Source organism: Leucoraja erinacea, chromosome 15 (assembly GCF_028641065.1).
Source record: "Leucoraja erinacea ecotype New England chromosome 15, Leri_hhj_1, whole genome shotgun sequence".
NCBI lineage: Eukaryota > Metazoa > Chordata > Chondrichthyes > Rajiformes > Rajidae > Leucoraja > Leucoraja erinaceus.
Genome location: NC_073391.1, coordinates 27,433,461 through 27,460,764, shown reverse-complemented (window position 1 = coordinate 27,460,764; position 27,304 = coordinate 27,433,461). Strand labels below are relative to the sequence as shown.

Below are 27,304 nucleotides of genomic sequence, written 5' to 3'. Positions count from 1 at the left end.
AATGTCAGCAGACGTATCGTGCTCTATTTCAAATTTGCATATTTTACAGTTTCCACTTCATTGCCAATAAATGTAACAATTCCTGATATAAAATCCTTTCTCTGAAGATGTGAAGCATGATGCAGAAACCTGGCAACATGCAATGCTAACATTTAATGATCTATGACAGGTAATGACTAAAAGTAACCAAAGGTAGGAAATAACTGTAAAAACCATGGCCAGGTTAAGCCTAACTTATTCAGTAATTATTTCTGATTTGAATGAAAAAACATCATTAGATACTTTAGCTTAATAGTGAGAATTTAGTCAAAATATGCAGAAACAAAGACCTGAACATAAATAAGTTTGGCCTTGAGTCACCTGAATAAAATAGATAAGATGTAAACACCAGCAATTTATTTTGATGCCTGGTGTCTGGCAGGGCCTAACACATTTCAGCCTATGTTGACGGTCTGAGATAAGTTTGAGGGGGTGAGAAGAAGGGATGATAGTTAACTATTTGTGCAATTAAAGGAAATATAATAGGCCAATAGTGATTCATAGTGATTTTTGGAACAAGGAGAAAAAAATCCTGAATTTTTGATTGGACGAAATCTTACAACTTTGAGCATTTTTGTTTCATGGGTCATAGATACCAATTTGAAATTGACCTATCATCAGAGTTTTTTAATACAATTCACCAGCACTTTTAACTCATGTAGCACCTCTTCATAGAACCAATATGGGAACTGAAGTGTCTGTAGGTTCTTCTCTACTTTACTGTTTAGAAAGACAAGTAAAACATTATTGACCTTCCAGCCAAACACCCTTTATTGATCACTAACAACAGCCAATTAACTGTAATATCCTACAAATTAAGTCATAGCACATGGTACATATTGCTCTTAAAGTTTCATACATCCCCAATATTTTGCAGAACCTACTTTGGCATGGTTTTGAAACAGACTTTCATCAGCAGAGCACTTTCTCGTTGAACCTTGGATTTAAATTGAATCCAATTGAGTGGTTGTCTTTGCTGCCTTTCAGGTTTTATGCTAAATGAGAATTCGTTGTTGACTGGGTAAAAATACAAACTAACTTGACACTGAAGTCCAAAGATCCTACAGCAAAGCAAGATAGATCTCTTGACGAAAAAGACGTAGTACGGTCATGGGCAGATTCATGGGTAATTTTTGGCCCCATTTCCATAACCGGCTTCCGTCTCTGCACTAAAGGTCCCATAGGTTACTAGTGCGGAGACGGAAGCCGGTTACGGAAACATCCTCGTAAAAATAAAAGTTATTTGGGTAAAATCTTCTCCTCATTTTCAGAATTATAATTTATTAGCACAAACTGTTTCCCCGCAACGCTGATTACACTGCGAGTCGGATCGGCTCGGGTCGGGTCGGGTCGGGTTACTGGAATGGATGAAAACAAGACCCACGTTCCGCTCTGTTGCGTACTGCACATCAGCCCATTGCATTTAGAAGGTGATCTATCTTGCTTGCTATAAGATCTTTGCTGAAGACCACATGGATCTCTCTAATAAGAGAGAGCCAACAGAAACCTGCACAAAAATATGCACACCCAGTAGGTGAAACTCCTAAAAAAACTAAAGATAAACACCATGAAGGCAGGTAACTTGAAAAAAGAAAATGACAGGTTGGGACAGTTTCTTCCCAGCTGTTATCAGGCAACTGGATGATCCTCCCACCAACTAGAGAGCTGTTATGACCTTCCATCTACCTCATTGGAGACCTTCAAACTGTCTTTATTAACACTTTACTGGATTTTATCTTCCACTAAACGTTATAACCTTTATGCTGTATCTGCACACGGTGAACGCCTCAATTGTAATTATGTATAGTAATTTCGCTGACTGGATAGCATGCAACAAAAAAAACTTTTCACTGTACCTCGGTGCACATGACAATAGTTGACTAAACTAAACAATCAGTGGTCAAGAAGTTGTTTATTTGTTGATAAAGAAAGATCCTTATATTTACAAGGCAACTGAAGACTGGGTTCGCGGGAAGCTGGAGGCCATTTGGACACTACAGAGATCGTGAAGAGCCTGTCCCATGAGCATGCGACCTGTATGCGGCAAGCGCGACCTAAAGGGCCGGTCCCACCAGCATGCGCCTGCATGCGGCAAGCACGACCAAACCAGAAGCGGGAGCCGAGCGGAGGTCGAGTGAGTGACACGGCGTCGAGGCGGCTGCGCACGCCCGTTCGATGGTGCGTACGGCGTCGAGGCGGCTGCGGACCGGCAGGCCGATGCCTTGCGGAATTTTTAAACATGGTCAGTTTTTCGGAGCCCCGCGCGATGTCAGGACCAGCTCCGCACAACTCCATACGGCTCCAGCAATCAAAGTGGGACCGGCCCCGCGAAGCCGTACCGCTCAAGCGACCACGTTAGGTTGCGCTTGCCGCATGCAGGTGCATGCTGGTGGGACCGGCCCTTTAGGTCGCGCTTGCCGCATGGAGTCGCATGCTCGTGGGACAGGCCCTTTAGGATGCAGCACAGCAGAGATGGGATTGGAATATATGGCTCAGTAGATCACAGGGATGCAAGCAAACCAGAGAATTAGGAGTTGGGGAGTACTCCATTCCTCTTAGCCTACCATCAGCACTGTAAACGCATTTACCAGGCACTTCCAGCCCTTCTTGGTTTGGGTTGCATAAGCCCAGGGAATCCGAGTGTAAGTGGGTTAAAGTGAAACTATGATTATATTTGAAGTTTCTATTTTTTCCAACCTCACATGGGACCTGTATTTGAGAATACATTCGTCATTGTCTCCAAAGATGATAATTCCATTAAAACACGAACACGACATAGTGGAAGTGAATAGGGTTTGAATTTCAGGACTTCAGCTGTTACCCCTAGTCTCTTCAACCTAACCTGGAAGGATAAATGTTCCTCAGTGTTTGGGACCAAGACCTTCCCACACTTTTAATCAACAAATCCTCAAATGTCATCTCAACAGCAGAATTGCCATGTTCTACATGTAAGTAAATTAGTACAAGCATTTGTTGAAACCCATATGTATGACCAATCTAATTAGTTTGAAGAATGACATTTCACAAGATATGTTCCAATGAAGAATGGTGCTTGATCCCATTTTCTGAGTCCCATTAAACCTGGAAATACAGCCTCAAAATGGTAATTATATCAATATTTCACAATTTTAAAACAACAAATGCCAGTTTTATATAATCCAAGTATATTAAAGAATTATGCTCTAAAGAAAGAGACAATTGAATCCATCATTGCAGTGCATTAATATCATAGAGTTATTCAATTTCTCCACTTTTATCATTGTTTTACCTCAGGCATTTCATATTCCATGTCCTGGACAGTATTTCCTCAACCAAAACAATTAAAAAAAATATCCGGTCATTGGTGCATATGGGAGCCCAACCTTACTGCATATTATTTGCATTATAACAGATAAATATTCAAACGCAATTCATTTTGGGGCATTCTGAAAGGGATATGAAATACAAGTCCTGCTTTCTATTTAAGCGTTTCCCTGTTGAATTTTAGAGGGATATGGGTCAAATGCAGGCAGGTCGGACTGGTGTAGATGGGACAACATGGTTGGCATGGATGAGTTGGACTGAAGGGTTCGTTTCCACGCTGTGTGACTCTACGGCTGAAAGGCCTAATTATGCTCCTATGCCTTAGGGCCAGGGTTCCCAACCTGGGGTAAATTTACTGTTGATTCTGGATTTGGACATATTTGTAAAAACATTTTCTCATTGACTGACTGTGTTTGCTTCTGGTATACTGGTATCTGTTCATCATATTTGGTACATAAATAAGTGAAATAACATTGTTATGTACTATTAAAGTTGCCATGGGTCGAAAAAGGGTTGGGAACCCCTGCCTTAGGGCCTTCACGTGGCTCATAGTCGAGCGAGCTGGCTGCGGCCATTCAGCCCCTCAGGCTGCTGCCTCCCCGTGGGTGAGGGAAGGGGGGGAAGATACGTCATTTTTGATTGGTCGCGGCAGCGAAGCACCAACATCGGTGCAAGCGCTCCGGCGATTGGACGTGTCGGCGGCTTGGCGACGAATGGACGACGTTGTTGCTACCCACGTGAGGCGAGGTCGCGGGAGGAAAACAAACAGAAGCGACTGGAAGCCAAGCGTTGAGAGGGGGGTCGTAGGCAGCAGTAGCTCGTTGTCAATGAAATCATAGCTCTCGACAGCAACAAACCACGGCAACCTGCACCCTTAACACTCTCCCATCGTAATCATACATCTGTGCCGAATCCCCGAAGCCTTCTGCTCCCAGAGACTGGGTCTGAGAGGAACGGATTTGTTTTCATTTAAGTTCGAGGCGCTGCAGGCGCTGGGTTGGAGGGGAAGGGGAAAGGGAAAGTGGGGTGAGAGGGAGCAGCGAATTACCCCCACCCCCGGCAACATAAACAGCCCTTCGAACCGATCCCGATTTCTTTGCAAATATGGCAACAGAGGCAGAGCCGAAATTCAGCAATCCTCCAGCAGCAGGTACTGTGTGTGTGTGTGTGAGAGAGAGAATGTGCCAACGATGACAGACTCAGTGGTATCTGCAGGACCCTTAGTACAAACATGTATACATGCAAAATTTTGTTCAGTACGTGCAAGGTAAACTGGTTTAGGATTTAAATCTTTATTTTGCATTCCACTTTCTATTTGCATATTTCGATCATTAAAAAAGGACGTTTAAAATAAAAAAAAAACATTGTTTTCACATGTTGCTGCCTTCAAAAGTAAATACTTTAAAGTTAAATAACTTTTAAAGGCAGCACGTTGCAGACACCACGTGCTGTGGTCGAGCCACTGGGTTAATTTGACTTCCTTCCCCAACAACTACTTTGGTCACATTATAATAAAGGCTTTTTATTCTAAACATTCTGGGCTTTATCTCTTTATTTTGTCTGTTGTTAGGTTTCTTGTCGCCTCCTTTTGTTTTTAGTTAAACTAATGGGAATCATTTAAATCTGTGACAAAGCTAGGGGCTCCTTACCACGATCAATCATTGCCTTTTAAATTAGTTTAAAATAAAGCAACCTTAATTATTCTCTCCAGGCAATCTTGGTATTTTGGGTTTTATTTACTGCCTTTGGGGTTGTAAATATTTATTTATATTTATATCCTGTTGCTTTGTAATACTTCTGCCAGTAACATGTTAACAAATAATTGTTTTTGTGTTTGATTGTTAATTAAATGAATGCAGTAGCAGTTTCATGCAGACAGTTATGAATAAATCAGATCTCTGTTTAATTTTGTGATGCTTGAGATAGCTTTTCAGGCCATGAGATTTTTTTTGGATCGGCTCGCAGGTATTATACATGCTTGAGTTATGGAAACAGGTAAACTGAAGCATAATTTACCATCCCTTGTGACTTGCTTTCAAGAGTGCATCATGTCTCGGTACGTGGTACGATTTGTCAGATTAAATCTTGGAATTATGCTTCAGAACCCATCTAACGCAGGCTGCCATTTGCATCAGTAGGATTATTCAACTAAACTGTAAATCTGTTAAGTAAAAATGTAATTAGAAGTAAATTTAAATGCTTAGCTTGTAACATTTTTGATGCAGTTTGGGTGTGGGTGGCTATCCATGATGTGTACCTGCAATTCTTGTTTTTCAGTAAATATGATAGTGATGTTACTGAAGAAAAAGTGAAGACTAACTGGTATTGAGGTTTGATAATACAGCCATTTTTAAAATGCGAGACAGACCAAAGCAGTAAATCTGTCATTTGATTCTTGTTTTGGGGTAATTTTCCTTTGCCACTTTCTGTACATTTTCAGTCTGATTGCCATGCACTTTGTGCAGAAAGGGTCTTGTTTTCCTTCAGGATGTGTCACTATCAGTAATCTTAACAGTAGCCAGACAATAGTTGTAGGAGTAGGCCATTCGGGCCTTCGAGCCAGCACCGACATTCACTGATCATGGTTGATCATCCACAATCTAACTCTCTCTTGAAAGCATCCAGAGAATGGGCCTCCACTGCCTTCTGAGACAAGAGAATTCAACAGATTCACAACTCTCCAAGTGAAAAGGTTTTTCCTAATTTCCGTTCTAAATGGCCTACCCCTTATTCTTAAACTGTGGCCCCTGGTTCTGGACTCCCCCAGCATCGGAAATATGTTTCTTGCCTCTAGCGTGTCCAATCCCTTAATAGTCTTATATATTTCTATAAGATCATCTCTCATTTTAGCACATTCAAAAGTAAGTTGTTTGTAAGTTTAAACCAGCATCTGCAGTTCCTTATTACACAGTAAGTCTTTCAATGTTTTTCTGGACAACCTCTCAACTTTCATAATGCATAAATTTAAGTGCTTGCATAACACTACACAGATCTCATTAGTCGTCATTGTTGTGTTGGTTCATTAAGACCTCGTTAAACGTCTCGCCCCCTTTATTTAAATCTTTGTGACCTTGTTCCTGTCAGCATTGTGCTGTATCTTTCCGTGAAATCTACATTCCTCTTGAACTCCTGCCTTCACCGACAGCTTTTGGTTGCAATAAGTAAACAACTGGCAGAGCTCGGCAGTCAAACAGCATCTGTGGTGCCAAAGGGATGGCCTTAGTCCAAAGTTCTGACGCACCCTTTCTTTAGTTTATTCTTTAGGAAACCTTGAGTATTTTGTTTTGTGAGTTGATGTGTTGTTAAAACTTGTATTTTTGTAGTATGTAAGGTATAGGTTTCTCATACTTCAGTTAATGTTTCCCTTATATAATTTCTCCTCAAACCCCCCCCCCCCCCCCCCCCCCCTTTAAGTTTTCTATGTTTTTGTATGTTTTTATGGTATGTTTTTGCCAATCAGCATTATAATTCATGATTCACCCAGTCAAAATCATGATCATTTATATTACAGGACCTTTATTTTAAAAGATAGGCAGTGAATTTCTTGTAATAGCTGTCGAATCAAGCCATGTCATCTCCCAGTTGTTGGTCAGATCTCTCGTAATTGACGTAATAATTTCACAAAAGCTCTTAGCCTGTGGCATGTCAACACTTGAAAAGTTATTAATTAACAAGAACCCTAATTCAAATTAGGGTTAAATGTTTTCTCTTGTTTTAAACTATCATGGAACAACTAAGGCAAATTCTTTGTTTATATAATTGTTTTGGATTGGTTGATTCCTGTCCCCCCTCGTGGGTATTTTCAATGGTCTTTGGTTGAGAATCTAATGATGTTGATGTTCAGATCAAAATTTTACCAATTCTTTTCAACAATTTACACATTTTTGGTTGTTGTTCTATATTGGTTGTTATACAGTGGCCTCCATAAGGTTTGGGACAAAGACCCATCATTTATTTGTTTGCCTCTGTACTCCACAATTTAAGATTTGTAATAGAAAAAAAGCACATGTGGTTAAAGTGCACATTGTCAGATTTTATTAAGGGTATTTTTTGCACATTTTGGTTTCACCATGTAGAAATTACAGCTGTGTTTATACATAGTCCCCCCCACTTCAGGACACCATAATGTTCGGGACACAAGGCCTCACACGTGTTTGTAATTGCTCAGGGGTGTTTAAATGCCTCCTTACTGCAGGTATAAGAGAGCTCTCAACACCCAGTCTTTCCATCACCTTTGGAAACATTTATTGCTGTTTATCAACATGAGGACCAAAGATGCGCCAATGAAAGTCAAAGAAGCCATATCAAGAATAAAACTGTTCGAGACATCAGCCAAACTTTAGGCTTACTGAAATGAACTGTTTGGAACATCATTAAGAAGAAAGAGAGCACTGGTGAACTTACTAATAGCAAAGGGACTAGCTGGCCAAGGAAAACCTCCACAGCTGATGACAGAAGAATCTCTATAATAAAGAAAAATCCCCAAACACCTATCAGAAACATTCTGCAGGAGTCAGGTGTCGATTTGTCGAAGACCCATGAACAGAAATACAGAGGCTACACTGCAAGATGCAAACTACTAGTTAGCCACAAAAATAGGATGGCCAGATTACACTTTACCAATAAGTACTTAAAAGAGCAACCACAGTTCTGGAAAAGGTTCTTGTGGACAGGTGAGGCGAAGATTACCTTATATCAGGGTGATGGCAAGAGCAAAGTATGGAGGAGAGAAGGAACTGCCCAAGATCCAAAGCATACCACCTCATCAGTGAAACACGGTGGTGCCGGATGTTATGGCCTGGGCATGTATGGCTGCTGAAGGCATTGGCTCACTTATCTTCATTGAAGATACAACTGCTGATGGTAGTAGCATAATGAATTCTGAAGTGTATACACATCCTATCTGCTCAAGTTCAAACAAATGCCTCAAAACTCATTGGCCGGTGGTTCATTCTACAGCAAGACAATGATCCCAAAACATAGTGCTAAAGCATCAAAGGAGTTTTTCAAAGTTAAAAAATGATAAATTCTTCAGTGGCCAAGTCAATCACCTGAACTGAACCCAATTGAGCATGCCTTTTATATGCTGAAGAGAAAACTGAAGGGAATTTGCCCCCAAAACAAGCATAAGCTAAAGATGGCTGCAATACAGGCCTGGCAGAGCATCACCGGAGAAGACACCCAGCAACTGGTGATGTCCTTGAATCGCAGACTTCAAGCAGTCATTGCATGCAAAGGATATGTAACAAAATACTAAACATGACTACTTTCATTTACATGACATTGCTGTGTCCCAAACATTATGGTGCGCTAAAATGGGGGGGGGGGGGGGGGGGGGGGGGGGGGGGGGGGGTATAAACTCTACTATAATTTCTACATGGTGAAATCAAGTATAAAAATGCCCTTTATTAAAATCTGACAATGTGCACTTCAACCACATGTGATTTTTTTCTTCTCTCTATTACAAATCTCAAATTGTGGAGTACAGTGGCAAATAAATAAACAATGGATATTTGTCCCAAACATTATGGAGGCACTGTACATGAATTATTTTGTATTTTTATAACTATCCCGAATTGTCCAAATAACCCAGCTTGATTCCTAATTGGCAAATATTACAATTTCCCCATAAATTGTAATGAATAGATTCAAGGACTTTGTTTTGAAAAACCCGTGGTTTTAACTAAATTAACTTTGAGGAATTGCATTTTAGTTAACAGTTTGTTGGGGAATAGGTATTTTTATGGTATGATTCTAAATATTACCAAATTATTTTTAGAGTAATTTGGGTTGATCTAAATCCAAATCCAAATCTAAAAAGTTCCAAATTAAAATTTTTCAAAAGTAGTTCATCTTTCTCTCAATACAGGTAATTCTGCTATAATGCATGTTTCCATAATATGGATTGAATATGTGATTGATGAATTGGGGAATACTACTTGTATTATACAGGCTGAATTATTGCAGGGAGGTTGTAAAGAAAGATCTATTTTTCTCTTGAATTTTTTCCAAGCCAACCTATTTTTCTACTTAAAAATTTCAAAAGTAATATTGTTAAGTTATTAAATAACTTATAATGCAATTTTGATCATAAAGTTACCACTTAAAAGTTACTTTGGAAGTTATAAGAAGACAAAAAAGCTCTCTTGGATAAAACATAGTCTTGAGGAAAAGAATCTTTCAATGTAACCTCCCCGCAACAATCAGACGTCATTGTATCTGGAACGCAGTTGATCTCTTTCACTGCAGTTAACTATTGATATTGACAAGCAATCACTTCTATTGACACTTTTGCAGTGATACCCTATGTTGTGATGTATCATACATTCTTTAATATTTTTTGGATACAATAGCAAAAATAAACTTGTAATATTAAAAAGGCATTTATATTTGAAAATCTTGCATAAAAACGTTGTGACTGTGAATCTGAAACCCTCTTGGCCCTAATCCCCTTTTTTCCCATTGACGCAATTGTTTTTATAACAGGATTTTCTATAATGCAAGGTTTCTGAGGAGCACACCTATTGCATCATAGCAGAACTGCCTGTAGTTGAAGACCAATCTCAGAAGATGCGGGGTCTGCGGTAGTTCCACTCTTCTTGTATGTTGACATGGATCATTGGTTAACATACTGAGTAATATCACCTTTAGCCATCTAGTTGGAAAAATAGCACAGCATTTTTGTTTCACTTTCTCCTGCTGAGACCAGCTATCCATGTCCTCTCTCCCATTCCTTCCATCTTTCCAATTGTCCAAACCTCCCTCTTCCCAGGGATACATTCTGTAATTGAGATTTCAGGTAAGTTCATGATATGGAGTTTAATTGAAATCAATTTGCATGGTGTTTAACACTGACGTTCATTAACAAAAATGGGCTTACTGTGACCATCATGATTTGTGATTCATTGTTCAGCTGTTAACAGCATTCAATCAAGGACTCTCACTGTTGTCTTTTTCATATAAAAAGTTAATTGCAGAGTTTTAGTTTGCATAGCCATTCAAATTATTTGTTGTTCCAATGCCTTGGTGATTGGCAATGGAGCTAATTCCAGGATCAAGTTCACCATAAATATATTCATGAAAATTTAAGATTCCAGCCAGTCGTTTTAGTGTATATAAATTGTTTTGTTTTGAATAGGAGCAAAATTGTGCTAATGTGTGCATGTATCTTTCTCAAATGCAATTCACTTGATCTTACTGCTTTGAATTAGAAGTAGAATGGAGCAATTTGCTTTTCTCTATGGTACATCTGGCTTCAAGAACTTTTATTGTTTATTGTGTCTCTTATTTTCAAGCTATCTTTCTTGTCATTGCATTTGTTCCTTAATTTTTCACCATTTGCTTCTTCTATATCCATTACTCAAAGCAAATATGTACACCACCATTTCTTAAAATTATTAAAACAAATTATGCTGACTTAATATTTTTAAGTTTTCTTGATGAAGTGTTGCTTAACACTTGATAAAGTGTTGTAGTGGCCTATATTTTTCTATCCTATTTATATCAGTTTGTCCTATTAATACCAGAAATATAGTATTTATCAGTTTTAAACTGAAATGATTAGCAGATTACATGTAGGCTCATCTGGTTCTGGGGATAATTTGCTTTTTGAAAGGTGCAACATGGAACTAGTAGCAATGTCATCATTAAATGTATTCATGCTGCTGGTTTAACTGTAATGTGTGTGGATTAGATGAACATATATGTATGACAAATTATCCATTGGCACCAAGTTCTAGATGAAAAAATGAGGTAATATTTCTGCCTTGCATTTGGCTGATGTGTTTTGGAGAAAATTAAGTAAAAGGTTGAAGACACTTTGGAATGCTACCAAGATTGAAGTGGACCCCAAGTTAATAGATCTGATGCTGGAAGAAGGAATGACAGAGATGAGTTTTACTTTTAGGTTTTCTGCAGTGATTGAATGGATAGATTGTGTGATGTTTCTTTTTAAGAGTAGGCATGCAAAAAGATGAAGTAAGGAATGCTTAGTTGAATATAAAAAGAATGAGAGAAAAGTCAGAAGCGTTGAGCATAGTAAAGGGCCTGTCCCACTTTGGCGACTCTTTAGGCGACTGCGAGGGACTAGTTTTAATGGAATTCACCAATGACACCTAACGACAACCTACAACAGCACCTACGACAGCAAAAATTGTTGCCACTGTCGCCGAAAATTTTTCAACATGTTAATTAAAAAAATTAAATATTGCAAGTGTATAAAAGATTGCACCATTGGGATACCGAGGGCATATGATAGATTACTGTACTTACCTTCAGTATTAGTCTGCCTAACCATTCACCTTTAAGGAAAGGTATGTATCAACAAGAAATGTCTTTGATTTTGGAACGTGTCACATGGTTCTTTAGGGAAGTGGAAGGTGAGCACACTAGTTGGAGGTAAGTTATAAACTTTCTCACGTGTGGGATATCCAGCAAGATGTAGGGTAGCAAAGTTTATAAAACATTGGTGCATATTCTCACTTGAAGTGGAGAAATGAATGAGTCAAGATCTATATAGCTAAAGCTATAATCTAGTACTTAGTATCGTTCTAAGTACTATTTGTAGATAATGCATATTCACAGACATTGGTAAAAAAAATTCAGGACAAGTAATATTGTGCAGGTTAAGCTGTCTGCACGTTGTTTTTTGGGTACATTTTTCCCTTTCAGGTGCTTTATAATTTCTTTAGACTGACTGAAGGTGACCAGCTTGTATGCTTTGTAGACAATAGCTCTGAATTTATGATCTTGGTTTCAGGTGATCTGCAATTGCGGCCAGTAAAAGTAGGGTGTATTATTTTTCCATGTTGGGATTCACCACTGGTGGCACAGATGTTGCAGGTGAAATTGTCAGCTGCTACTGCTGTTATTTGTTTTTCTGTTGCTTGTTTCCACCTTGAAAAGTACACTCTATATTGTACTTTTACTACGGGTAATTGTGAATACCATTGTTGACTTAATGGCTCAACTTGCTCTTTCAGAACTTGACAACAGTACTAGTAACATGTTGTCTGGAGATGAAGATCAAACTGAAGCCATTATACTGCCAAATGAAATCAATGGGAACTGGATATCACGAGAGACGTCCATTCATGAAGCTCGGCTCAAAGCCAAAGCCAAGAGACGTTTGAGGAAGAACTCGTCTCGGGATTCTGGGCGAGGAGATTCTCTCAGTGATAATGGGGAGAGTAGCCGAAATGTTATTCCCAATAGCCCAAAGGGAAAAATGTTGGACAGGAAATCACGGATGGGGAAAGGAAGAGGACTGCCTAAGAAAGGCAAGTATTTGAGGATTTACTTTGGAACTGATTAACTTTCATGGATGTACTTTCTATAGAAAACATTTTGAAGAGGAACATGTAGGAAAAACAGGTAAAGTCTTGCAACATGCTACTTGGGAACAATAATTTATAGGATCTTAACAGGCAATTAAATCTAATGGTGTCTTTTGATACCATGATATCTTGCAGTCCGCACTCACCATTTGTTATTTATTCAATGCACTTCATTGGTAACCAGAATTCTGTTACCTTAGTTTTGCATGTCTTCACTTCTCACTGTTTTAACTTACTATTTAAGACTAACATCACATTGAATAATTTGTGTGAGCCAGCTTTTTTGAAAAATCACGATCTTGGAAATGTCATTACTGTCAGCTTTTTGAAAGAGAACTTTACCTTATTGTCTTGATGAGGTGTGTTTAGAACATGTTGAGAGCAAAATATCTTCTCAATAGCTGGATGACATCTGAACATTTGGTAAATGTCTTGTTTACTGACAATATAAACTCTGTAATGTTGTATTCTATTCTTTTGGTATTTACCATTTTACTAAACTAAAGTAATGGTGTGCTGATTGTGGAGCAAGGTTTGTTTCTCTAATGTTTAGATTAGTATTGGCATCTTTAAATCTGTGTTGATACATTTAACTTAAAATCCAGCTTCATTCTTGGAGATTTTCTCTGATTAATGGGATAGTGTTTACAGATGTGATTTTGTTTGGTTTTGTAAATCTTGCACATCATGTAACAGTCATTCTTGTACAGAAATGAGTCATTTTGCTCACCGTGTCCCATGATGACTGTCAAGTACTAATTTCATTTTTGAGAACTTGCACATAGTACCTAGCCTCTAATACCTCTGCAATTTTTAAACACTCATCTAGATACTTCTTAAATGATGTAAGAATCTGCGAACAATCACAGCTTCCAACCACCCCTTGGGGATATGAATGGGATTGGTGCAGTTCTTCCTTGGCTCTGAGCCTCTTACTGTTACATATTTTATTTTTCAAAATCATTGCTACAGGGAAGTATTTCTCACCATCTATGCTACCTATGCCCCTCATAATTTTGTAAAACTCAGGTCCACCCCAAGGGAAACAAACACTGCCAATGCAGGCTCTCATCAATACTGAAAAGTTCCAGCCTAGACAACATCCTGGTCAATCTCCTTTGCACCCTTTCCAGTGTAATCCTATACTTCCTGTGGGGTGTGACTGGAACTTGACACAATGTAGACACAGGTTGGAGCCTAATTAATGCCATACTATAATTTTCCTCTTATTCTATGCCATGGTTAATGAAGGCAAGTATCTCAAGTGTGTTCTTGATCATCTTTTTTTAACCAGTGCTGCCATCTTCAGGGATCCGTGGACATATACAAGCTTCCTTATTCCTCAATATTCCCTATGGATTTAATTTATTGTATGTCATGGCCTTCTCAGTTCTCCCTACATGCATTATTCCTTAAGAATTAAATGTTACCTACCATTGCTCTCTCCATCTTGCCAACTGATCAACAACATCTTGTAGCCTAGTATTACCCTTCTCATTATCAATTTCACAACAGATTTTCGTCCATTTCTAAATATTACACTTCTATTGCCGAGGGTATCCTTAATTGATTAAATAATTTGGAACTGTCCCAATTTCTTTCAAGGATCTGTTTTTAATCTAACTGTGCAGTGTACTACTTAAACCCTTTAGTAGGAAACACCAAGAATTGCAAACATGTATGCAGGGAGAATATGACAAAAGCAAAGGGACTTTGAAATCAAAGCGCTGGGGAATCGAAAATGAATGAAAGTTGGCAAAGGCTGAGATGGGAAAAGAGTGGGTTAATATGTAGACAAAGGAATAACTGATCCTGGATGTGACCATAGTTTAAAAATTCAATACTACAACCAATTACAGCACATTTTTAAGATGACTTTGGTTCCTTATTCCAACTTATTTTGGATCAAATTACAGCTAATTAAATGATGTGGTCATTGGCTTTCCTTGGTCTGCTATTAAATGGGTGGCTAAAACTGATGTCATTGTTGTCAAATGGAATGGATTATATATACAGGAAATTGTGGCATTTTGTAATACTTTTCCTTAAAGCATTGGGGGACAGTTTGTTTTGTAAATAGCCAGCACAGAAATGCCATATTGAATTTTATTGGATTCGTTTTATGCTGCATAATGGATCTGGAAACACCAGAACACCTTGTACAGAAGTACAGAGAATCTTACTTCTCAGAACTGGAGAACTTGACTAGTACAACAGCTGTGAGTTTACCCGGCTTTCTGCAAGATTAGTGGCTTGCCCATCCAATTTTAAGTGGTTGCAGAGCCAGATGAGGTTCATTTTTAACTCCTGACAGATACCGTGTTTGTCATTTGCAGCACCTCGTTTTCATTTTGGTGCCATTTCCTTAGACAATTATTTTAAACTAATTTGGCTACACTATAATTTGGCAGGAAAACAGCAAAAAACGCAGTAAATACTCAGCATGTCATGCAGCATCTGTAGCGTGAGGAACAGTGTTAAAGCCATTGGTTGATGACTTTAGAGATACAGCGTGATAACTGGCCCTTCGGTCCACCGAGTCTGTGTCGACCAGCACTATCGTACATACTAAGGATGATTTACAATTTTACCAAAGCTAATTGACTACAAACATGTCCATCCTTGGAGTGGGAGGAAACCGGAGCACCGGAGAAAACCCATGCGGTCACAGGGAGAACATACAAACTCCGTACAGACATAATCCGTGGTCAGGATTGAACCCAGGTGCTGCACCACTGACTTCACACCCAAAACTATTTATTTACCCACAAATGCTCCTTGATCTTCTGTATGTCCATTGTTTTATGTTTAAGTATTTATTTTGTACACTGGGTAGCTGCAGTGAAGCATTAGTTCTTTACTCTGACTAAACCTTGATATCTTAGTTTTAACCGTAGAATGCGGCTTTTCATGCCAGTCAGTCCTTTCGAGTTTGTAATTTAATGCTTAACAATTTTCTATATCTTAATGTATTTTAAACCGATTCAGAACTAGGTTGTTGTGGATCACAGGTATGCAAAGCTGGAGAAACAGCAGGTGTAGCAGCATCTATGGAGCGAAGGAAATAGGCAACGTTTCGGGCCGAAACCCTTCTTCAGACTGATGGGGGATGGCGGGGAGAAAAAAGGAAAAAGGAGGAGGAGGAGCCCGAGGGCTGAGGGATCACATGTTGTGGATCACATGTGCTCGTTCAGGATTTTGGGTGGGAATGATCTTGCACAGACTGTTCACTAAGCATTGTTGAGGGAGCAGTGGCATGTGAAGAAGAAAAAGGTATAAAGAGTCATTGATGTTGCTTATGTTTATGTGACTGGATTTGCATCTGATTTTCATTCAGTTGAAATGAGTATAAGTTAGCTGCTGTTTGTGAAGGTGAAATATAAGTGTGAACAGGTGAAGCCAAGATCCACTACTTGTTTAGCAACAATTTCTGGAATGCATTATATCCTTTGATAAAAATACATCTATTGATGCTCCTGAATACATCATTAGTGATGTAACTTGAGGTCATTGGTTGTTTCAGTTCTTTCAACATCAGCCACCCTCACCCAGGCGACCCAGCCGTGGTTGATCAGACCACGACTTGTGTTCAGGTGGCATTCGCTCCTCCCCATGGACCTTCTCTCCTGATCCAGAGCCATCTCGAGGCATTCTCCGCTGCCTCTGTTCTTGATGGCTCTTCTCCTCGCCACTCCGTTGATGCCCAGTGCACTCAAGGCTTTGTAGAACGATTGCCCTGCAAAACCTCTGCGGCCAACCTCAATGGGCATACACCTTGCCTTCTAGCCCTGCTTATAGCAGTCTATGACCAGCTCTTCGTACTTGGTCATCTTCCTCTTGTGGGCCTCCTCCAGTCGGTCCCCCCATGGTACTGTCAGTTCCAACAAGACAATGTTTTTGGTCGCCTCTGAGACCAGGGGGATGTCTGGCCTCAGGGTGGTTGTGGCAATGTGCTGTGGGAACTTCAGCTGTTTCACCAGGTCTACAGAAAGCTGCCAGTCCTGCGCAGTCGCCAGGATTCCTGACGGATTCCTGGCTGCTGTGGTTCTTGACAGCTGCACTCCGGCCTTCACGAAGGTGAACATCTGGGTGGTGGGCGGTGCTCATCTGCAGCTATTGATTCCCATGCTGATGGCTTCTGCAATGGGTTTACGAACCTGGTTGTGACGCCAGGTGTACCGGCCCTGCCCAAGAGCCTTTGGGCAGTAGCTCAGGATGTGTTCCAACGTCCCCTTGCCTGAGCATTGCGGGCAATCCGGAAATTCAGCTTTGCCCCAGATGAAGAGGTTTGATGGGCTGGGCAGGACATCATACACTGCCTGGACCAGGAACTTGATGCGGTGAGGTTCAGCCTGCCAGAACTCAGTCCATGTGACTTTTCCGTCCAGGCTCCCTGCTGCCTCAATCCTTGTCCAAGCTCCCTGCTGCCTCAATCCAACCGCTCTGCTAGACCTCTCCTCCACCACCACTGCCCTTACTACAAGTGTCCAGAAAATATCAGGAAGGTAAGCTGGTAAAATAATTTGGCATAGTATTACCAATCAAAGGTAATTTAACGAGAGTAGTGTGATGGAGCGTGTTAGTCATGTTTTTTGTGAATTGAGGTTAACAGAAAGCCCTTCATAAACACCTTTGTACTATATATAACTTGATGCACATTGCCTTGGTATGTTTTTTTTTTAATACAAATAGGTACAAATTTGAGTTAAATATTTGTAATTGTGTAGAATTAAGAATATTGGGTTAGAATAGTATGTTCAGATTGGCTGGTAAAGGGCCTGTCCCACTTACGCAACCCTTGGAGACCTCTCACGACCATACAGGCGACCCCTGGTGACATGTTGCGGATGACCTCTCACGACCATAGGAGACCTCTCAAACCTACAGCCTATGGTCGTGAGAGGTCTCCAAAGAGTCGTAGCATCGTTCTGGTCGATGCTGAATTTTCAACGTGTTGAAAAGTTCGGCGACCTATGACGTGTACAGGCAGTCGCCTGTAAAGGTCACGTAAGTGGGACAGGCCCTTAACTACTAGGAATTTTTAGATACAAAATGTAACTTTGGTTAGCACTCAGTAGTTTCTTGGACTAGACTTATTTTTAAATAATCTTTAGATTGTTTCCAGTCGGAGTCTCTCTTCCCAGAATATTTGAATAAACATGATACGGTTTTACAAAATTGATACGTATGTTTATTTCTCATTTTTAATCATACAATTCTATTGGTAGGTGGAGCAGGAGGTAAAGGTGTCTGGGGCACACCTGGTGAAGTGTATGATGTGGAAGAAGTGGATGTCCGAGATCCCAATTATGATGAGGATCAGGTGAGTGAGCATCAGATTAACTTTTGTTCAGCCTCTTTGATTGTTAAAAAATCTATTCTACAAATCATAGTTCTTCCTATTGTTTTACAACCTTTTCTATTTTCTAATGGTGAATAAAGGAAATAATGAATTTTATATACCAATGAATGGAACATACTGTGATTGGTCAGATTGAAGTAGATCTTTAGGAACACACCTTCCTGCCTCAAAGTGTTATTGTTTGTATTTTTCCCATTGCAGCCATTCATGTTTAATCTGGCCAAATGATGCTTAATGGGTGACTATTCAAAACAGTGGTTTATATTGAACTCATTGATTACTGAATGTGATTGCATTGTTTAGTTGTAATCCTGTCCTTTTGAATGCTCTAAATACTTAGTAAATGCGAGTATTACTGAGCTACGCAGTCCCTGCTATGTGTCAACCAGTTCACCATAGTTAAGTGGTAGATCACCATGCCTCAGGTATATTTTCTGACTGATACTTGCAAGAAGGAAACAACTTGCATTTATCAGATTTAAAGACCCCAGATTTTTTTTGGCATGTAGTGAATTGCTTTGTGATGTTCTCATAATTTCTGTGTCAAAAGTCTTGCACTCCCTGCACACCCTCCAAAAGGGCTGGGACTTGCATTTCTCAAAGTATTTTTTTTCAGGGGGGTGTTAGTTGAGGGATGACTTGTGGTCAGGGTTAAAGGAGAATTTTCTATTTCTTGAACTCTGTTCACAAAATCTTTGAAATCAAAACCCACAGGAAGGTGTTAATTGAGATTTGTTTATCCCTCCCTCTCCATTCTCCCCCTTCCGCCCCCTCCTCCTTCACTCCACATTATAATGCAGGGCACATGCTTAGCAAATATTCACATGTGAAACATTTGAAGGGTTTCAACATGTATGAATCTGCTTTCTTAGCTATTCCCTTAGGATTGAGGATGACCTGTTTTCACTATAGTTCCGTGTGCTCTGAGATGGCTCAAAAGATCAATATATGACTCACGAACTTGAGTGAGTTAGGGGTGTGCTGAGTTCCTTCTATATACCGATGAAGGGATTTGAAGCTTTTGGCTGCATCCTGGGTGCTCTTTTCAATTTGAATGTTCATGAACCAGGGAATCTTACACATTGGTGAGGGAATTCATTCTTTTGTCTTAGGAGGCTTTGAGGATATCCTTGACTTGTTTGCCCTGGTAAGCTCTTTCCATGTTGAATGACAAACAGGTCTGTTTTGAGAATTGTGATGGGCTGCAGATGATGTGATCCTCTCTCCATCCTTCCCATTCCCCAGCCATCAAAGTGGTTGAATAAAATTATAGCCACCGTGCTGGTAATGTTGACCTGGGTGAAAACACCAACAGCTTGACCTACTGTTAACTTTGGAGGATTTTGGAAAGATGGTGTTGATGGAAGCTCTGCAGTGGTTTGAGGTGACTACTGAAGTCCATGTGTTAGAAGTGTTCGGCAGCACAGGGGTCACTGCAGCCCCATAGACTGAGCTATACATTGAGTCTGAGCAATACAGTGCCCACCATAATGTTTGAGACAAAGACACATCATTTATTTATTTGCCTCTGTACTCCACAATTTGAGATCTGTAATAGAAAAAAAATCACATGTGGAATAAAGTGCACATTATCAAATTTCAATGAAGGCCATTTTTATACATTTTGGTTTCACCATGTAGAAATTACAGTTATGTTTATACATAGGCCGTCCCCCCCCTCCCCATTTCAGGGCACCATAATGTTTGCAACATATAGCTTCACAGGTGTTTGTAAATGCTCAGGTGTGTTTAATTGCCTCCTTTATGCAGGTTTAAGAGAGCTCTCAGCATCTAGTCTTTCCTCCAGTCTTTCCATCACCTTTGGAAACTTTTATTGCTATTTATTAACATGAGGACCAAAGTTGTGCCAATGAAAGTCACAGAAGCCATTATGAGACTGAGAAACATGAATAAAAGAGTTTGAGACATCGGCCAAAATCAACAGAAGAATTCTCTATATTCTCTATATAATAAAGAAAAATCCCCAAACGCCTGTCCGAAAGATCAGAAAGACTCTCCAGGAGTCAGTTGTGGATTTGTCAATGACCACTGTCCGCAGAAGACTTCATGAACGGGAATTCAGAGGCAACTCGGCAAGATGCAAACCACTGATTAACTGCAAAAATAGGATGGGCAGGTTACAGTTTGCCAAGAAGTACTTAAAGGAGCAACCACAGTTCTGGAAAAAGGCCTTGTGGACAGATGAGATAAAGATGAACTTATATCAGAGTGAGGGCAAGAGCAAAGTATGGAGGAGAAAAGGAACTGCCCAAGAACCAAAGCATACCACCTCATCTGTGAAACACGGTGGTGGGATGTTATGGCCTGGGCATGTATAGCTGCTGAAGGCATTGGCTCACTTATCTTCATTGATGATACAACTGCTGATGGTAGTAGCATAATGATTTCTGAAGTGTATAGACGCATCCTATCTGCTCGGGTTCAAACAAATGCCTCAAAACTCATTGTCCGACGGTTCATTCTACAGCAAGACAATGATCCCAAACATACTGCTAAAGCAACAAAGGAGTTTTTCAAACCTAAAAAATGGTCAATTCTTGAGTGGCCAAATCAATCGCCTGATCTGAGCCCTATTGAGCACGTCTTTTATATGCTGAAGAGAAAACTGAAGGGGACTAGCCCCCAAAACAAGCATAAGCTAAAGATGGCTGCAATACAGGCCTGGCAGAGCATCACCAGAGAATACACCCAACAACTGGTGATGTCCTTGAATTGCAGACTTCAAGCAATCCATAGCATGCAAAGGATATGCAATAAAATATTAGGCATGACTAGTTTCATTTACATGACATTGTTTTATCCCAGACATTATGGTGCCCTGAAATTTTAGGGGGGGGGGAAGACCCAATCCCAATCCCAGTACAAACCAGGATTGAGTCTATGGTTGGATTGATTTAAATCACGGCTTGCATACCATCATATACATTTTTGCACCATAAATGTCAGATAATCATTTGACATTTATGATACATTTTTGAGGAAACGATTTCTACAAATCACTGCCTTCAAGAAATCAGGACAATCCAAGCATTCAAAAAGTCACCAATTAAAAACAATCTGTTTTGTTCTTTGACTAATGTTATTTCATTAATAAACGGGTCACTGAGTCCCCTCTACCATCAACGCTGTGCATAAAAACATTTTGCTTCAGTAAACTTGTTTTAGTTTAAAATATAACAGCAAAATAAGATCTTAATGTTTTTGTGCATCCCAACAGGAGAACTGTGTATATGAAACGGTGGTTCTGCCTTTAGATGAAGGCGTTTTTCAGAAAACGGTGACTCCAATTGTACAAGAATACTTTGAACATGGTGACACTAATGAGGTTATGGTATGTATTAAAACTTATTTAATTTAAAGTATGTGACTGTTAAGATTCTTTGTGGGTTTTTTTTAAGGTGATTAATAATGGATTAATATATTTGATCCTTTAAACAAAAAAAAAATAGTGTGGTAATTATTTAGGGTGGGAGCACAGGAGATTGACGTTCTGCTTAATTTATAAACATATACTTCCAGATATAAAACATTTATTTCAGTCCATATTTATAAAAACTGAAAAAAGTGTGCAGTGTTTAAATTGATAATATTGGCTTGTTTATGTCTTACCATTTTTTAAATTGATATTCTAAATAAGTAAAATTCATTCATAGAACATGTTAAATAATTAATTCATGGATGGTTTTGAAAATCTGAAAAATATCAATATTCACGAACTGAAGGCATTGGTCTCAGAGATATAGCATATAAGCACTACCCCAACCCACGCTTCCAATCAATAGCAGTCTTCGGTAGCTACGGATTTTTTACAGAAGATTAGATTATTTGACATTTATGGTGCACATCTGTTGCATCACCTGGGAGATTAATATCTTTTCAATTGTTCAAAGTTGATGGTTTTCTCAAATTGGCCGCTTTGAAAATAAAAAACGTACAATTTCTTGCGACTCATAACCCTTTGCATTATTCTATAGTACAGACCAACATTATGGTATTAAACTTCAACCATTCCATTAATTAGGAGATGCGGGAACTCAACAGAATATTAAGGTCAATTATCATTTGAATTTCACTATTTCAATCGCTTTTACCTTTACTGTACTTATTTGATGTATCATAGATATTTCTCAGTTACAGTGCCCTCCATAATGTTTGGGGGAAAAGACCCATCATTTATTTATTTGCCTCTGCACTCCACAGTTTGAGATTACTAATAGAAAAAAGATCACATGTGGTTAAAGTGCACATTGGCAGATTTTAATAAAGGCCATTTTTATACATTTTGGTTTCACCAACAAGTTCTTGTCAACTTGCATGTATTCTAAAGCTCGGCAAACCCTTGGATTCAAAATTGTCAGCCTGGCGTTCGTATCCCTCCATAAAATTCTCCCCTCTATTTCCTGCAATTTCCTCTATCTTTATTACATCACTCAATGTTTTACATTCTCTAACTTTGACCTCTTGTAAATTGAGAATTTTTGTTTTTTCTGCTGTTAGCCAAGATTCCTCAGCTATTTCTACCCTGGGATTTCTAATTCCTTCTGAACTTCTGCTACTAAAAATACTTAGTATGCTCCTTAACACAGCCTCTTTTGACTATGTCATCTGCCTAATATCTCCTAGTGTAGCTTGATTTCAACTTTTGTATGAAAACACTCCTATATGTAAGTTCCACGATTGTATCAACAAATCAAAGACAATATAAAATGCAATAGTTAGATATGCTCAGCCCCTCAGTAATTTTCAACCAGTGAATTTGAAATTTACAGCAGGTCAGTGTGAGCATATAAAATAATTAATTAGTACATAGTAATGTTTCATTTATAGAAATGAAGAAAAAAACTATTTTTGAGTCTGGTTCTTCCAGAGTTCTCCATTAGCTCTGGTTGAGTCAGGAATATAGAACAATCATTAGCTTCCTGAGCATAGCATCATAACGCTAAATGACCGAAGAACTCTGGTGTTCTGCAAAAAATAACTCTACTGTCCCTAATGGCATGAGACTGACACCCAACTGAGATATTATGATATTTTTGTTACCAAACTACTCCAAATTATTTATTTGTTCACTTTTGCAATAATGTAAAGTTTGCTTTGTCTCAAGTTGGTTTTCCAATAAAAAATGCACTGCTTTTTCTTTGCATAGGAACTGCTGAAGAACTTGAATCTTGGAGAAATGAAATGTACAGTGCCAGTGTTAGCGGTATCGTTGGCTTTAGAGGGGAAGGCCAGCCACCGAGAGCTTACCTCCAGACTTCTGTCTGACTTGTGTGGGAAAGTGCTCACTACAAATGATGTGGAAAAATCGTTTGATATGCTGCTGAAGGAGTTGCCAGAACTAGCCTTGGACACTCCTGGAGCACCACATGTTAGTGCATGAACTACCACATAAACTTGTTTGTGCATCTTGTGTTACATTTATTATTGAGAATGGAATGTTTTCCTTTGCAAGTACGTGACACCAGCATGAGGCATGTCAACATTAGATGGGAACAAAACAAATTAAAGCTCCTAACTTCTTTGAAACAATATTCCTCCACTATAAGTTGCAGAATATTTATAGTTGCACCAGTATATAACTTTTTTTCCCCGCAGGATTGTTCAAAAATAAAGGTCTCCTTAATAGCTAGAACTTTACTTTTGTTATTGTAAGCTAAAAATACTAAAATTATTACTTAGTAGAGTAGCATCACACAAGTGTGTTTAGAAGTAATTGCTTGTCAATGTCAATAACTGACAGACCATCTTCTGAAGAGACTGTGATGTTCTGTTATTTTAATGCAAGGGGCCTGACGGGTAAGGCTCATATGGTTGTGAACGATTGCAGTAGGATCTGGATCGATTGGCCAGGTGGGCGGAGCGATGGTTGATGGAATTTAATACGGAAGTGTGAGGTGTTGCATTTTGGGATGTCGATCAAGGGCAGGACCTACACAGTAAATGGTAGGCCTCTGGATAGTGTTGTAGAGCAGAGGGATCTAGGAGTACAGGTGCATGGTTCTGTGAAGGTTGAGTTGCAGGTAGATAAGCTGGTGAAAAAGGCTTTTGGCACTTTGGCTATAATCATGTGAGTATTGAGTATAGAAGTTGGGAGATCATGTTGCAGTTGTATAAGATGTTGGTGAGACCACATTCAGAGCATTGTGTTCAGTTCTGGTCACCATGTTATAGGAAAGATATTGTCAAGCTTGAAACTGTTCAGAAAAGATTTACAAGGATGTTGCCAGGATTAGAGGGTGTGAGCTATAGGGAGAGATTGAGTAGGCAGGGTCTCTATTCCATGGAGCACAGGTGGATGAGAGATCTTGTAGAGGTATACAAAATCATGAGAGGAATAGTTTGGGTAGATGCACAGTCTTTTGCCCATAGTAGGGGAATCGAGTACCAGAGGACATAAGTTCAAGGTGAAGGGGAACAAATTTAATAGGAATCTGAAGGGTAAATTTTTCACACAAAGGGTGATGAGTGTATGGAACAAGCTGCCAGAGGAGGTAGTTGAGGCTGGGACTAACTCATCGTTTAAGAAACAGTTAGACAGGTACATGGATAGGACAGGTTTGGAGAGATATGGACCAAGCGCAGGCATGTGGGACTAGTGTAAGTGGGAAATTGTTGGCCGGTATGGGGCAAGTTGGGCCGAAGGGCCTGTTTCCACAATGTATCACGCTATCTATGACTACTGTGGGGAAGTTACATGGAAACAGTTGTTACCCCCAGACTGTTTTTTGCACAACAGCTTTTTTTCCCCTGCTTATCAATTTCCAAAGTAAAGTGGTTCTCTAGTTCTTTGTGGAAATCACATTTTAACCAATTCAGCAATAGATATAGTGTTCCCATATCCATCAGTTATGTTATATATAATGGAGATGTGTGTTATAGCAGAACTACTTGTACTATCCTACAAGTCTATAGGGTTGTCTGTTCCTGAAGCAGAGAGACTAATGAAATTTAACCTGATCAGAGTATTGTTGCAGGCTTAAATTCAAGCCAGATTGGGTAAACATGGTCGGAGGCCAAGCAAGAGTGAATTAAAAGCTCTCGCAATTCTGTAGTTTCCATATGTGATGAAGATGATGACAGAAATTCAGGAGTAGTTACTTTGATTCTATGATATTTTTTGCAGAAGAATTTATCTGCATTGTATTGGATGGTAGGAAGGGGAGGTGTAATAAAGTGGCTAACTTTGGATTTCCCTTCCTAAACTGCACCACACCCCATTCTTGTAAACTGACCGTTACAATCTGTATTAGTTTCTTCTTGGCTCAGTTTCATTTTTCTTTAATTTATAAATATTTTTGGTGTTAAAGAAGACACAGGTACAAGCAAGACTATTTCTCAATATTCCTGCATTTAATGTTACCATCACAAAAGACAATCAATTGAAATTAATCAAGGACTTTGTGATGGATGAAGGTTTGTGATATCAAATAGGTTTTGTGATACAATTTTATCTCTACTTTTTCAATTTAATACAAAAAAAAGTCGTCATTCAAAAGTTTATCTTTAGGTTGGTCTGATTTTAACGCAAGGTACAGCATAGGAACTTTCTGAATTTTGTTGTTGCTGTACTTATTCTTTCCATTGTAGTGAAAGCAGCAAAAAACACCTTTTTAAAACTAGTATTTGTGTCTTCCAGTTTAATGAAAAGGCATGATAGAATGAGTAATGTGGTTTTGTTTGTTTTTCCAGCTGGTAGGTCAGTTCATCGCAAGGGCTGTGGCAGATGAAATCCTGTCAAAAACCTATATTGAAAGCTATAAAGGAAAGGTGGACTGCGAGAATGCCAGGTAGGTATTATAGGACACGCATATTGTGCGCTTAGTCCATTATTAGATACAGAGATGCATATAGCATTAAGAAAATGAATAGTTGACTTTCAATATCTATAATGAAAAACATTGATAACAGTTTCACTTGTTCAGATTTGGATGATTTTAAATGTCATCTATTTTAATTGAGGCCAACGTTAATTGAGGTTAACACCATTTTGTTTCCCATTTCCATAGAGCTGCTTTAGGTAGAGCAACCGTGCTGCTCAGTATGAAGAGGGGTGGTCTGCGTTTGGACAATGTATGGGGAACGGGAGGTGGACAAAGGCCCGTTGAACAGCTTGTCCAAGAGGTACATTGGAAAGTTATTTTGTAGAGGTTCTGCAGTGTAATGCAAATGAAAGCATGATTGCTTGTGTAATTGTACGTACAAAACTGGCATTAGATTTTCACAGTCTAAAATAGATTGCGGTAAATCAATTGTTGTACTTCGTCAATGTTCCTCTTAAGATTTAAAGAGAAAGGACATTCTGTGCCATTTAAGACATTGACTACAGTCTTGAAGCTAAATATTGTAAAAGTATAAAGTGGATTTGATGATCAAAAGGAAAGTTGTCTGACTCAACTACGTAAAAGTTCTGTACATATTTTTTCCATATTTCTTCTGCCCTAGAAAGAAGCGATGAGTCTGTTACAGCTCAGAGCAATCTCATTTCCCCACTAATTTTCCCTGCAACCTACACACCCAGTAGGTATGTTACAAAACCTACCTGAATCGTGGCTGAGCATCTGCCCTACCCCGTGTGCGCGATTTTGGCGCTGTTTAGAGGGGGCTCGTTTCTAACGCGATTTTTACTAGGCTGTTCCAATCGAAAATGTTCAGCCTAGTAAATCATTAACGGAAAATCGCTGAAAGACCCCGTCGCAAAAGGTATTATTAGTTTTTATGGCCTTGTATAATATTTATAGTAGTTTAAAAATCACTCTCTCAACTCGCAACCTCTCGCAGCCCCAGGGTTTTATAAAGCAAACAATTAAAGGTATGTACCTTATTTTTACATTAAATGGGGCTTGTATATAACCCTGCATATAATGTTTTCTATAGCGAGTAGCTCATTTTGGGCTCTTTATATCCCGCAGTATTTTTCTGGGCATTTGAGGGCACAAATCCAGCGCAATGTGAACGTTCTAAACCAGTGCGTTCACAGGAACCCACTAGAAAGCCGATTTAAATGGACTTTAATTTACAGCAATTGAACACTAAATTCCTTCCATTTGGCCTATAAATTGATGCAAATGAGATTTAAAAATCATGTTTTATTGTGAATTATTTGTGAATATTATTTGGACACTTGGGCTATTTAAAAATGTTAATCATTTATTAAGAAATGGATAGATGTTTAGATCTAGTAATTGAAGTTTGAAATTAGCTACAATTGGGTAACTAACTAATTATATGCTTTAATTTCAGGTCA

At 39.1% G+C, this 27,304-nt stretch overlaps 1 protein-coding gene across 1 annotated transcript in view; it reads left to right on the top strand.

Annotated features, from left to right (window-relative positions):
• Positions 1 to 4,084: 4,084 nt before the first annotated feature.
• The window catches only part of pdcd4b (programmed cell death 4b), a 29,125-nt gene continuing 5,905 nt past the window's right edge, over positions 4,085 to 27,304 (top strand). The window contains exons 1-7 of the mRNA XM_055646960.1: positions 4,085 to 4,492; positions 12,324 to 12,620; positions 17,906 to 18,000; positions 21,278 to 21,391; positions 23,207 to 23,428; positions 25,750 to 25,847; positions 26,067 to 26,181. Coding sequence (XP_055502935.1) covers positions 4,447 to 4,492; positions 12,324 to 12,620; positions 17,906 to 18,000; positions 21,278 to 21,391; positions 23,207 to 23,428; positions 25,750 to 25,847; positions 26,067 to 26,181 — 987 coding nt within the window. The 5' untranslated portion in view covers positions 4,085 to 4,446. The remainder of the gene's footprint in view (positions 4,493 to 12,323; positions 12,621 to 17,905; positions 18,001 to 21,277; positions 21,392 to 23,206; positions 23,429 to 25,749; positions 25,848 to 26,066; positions 26,182 to 27,304) is intronic.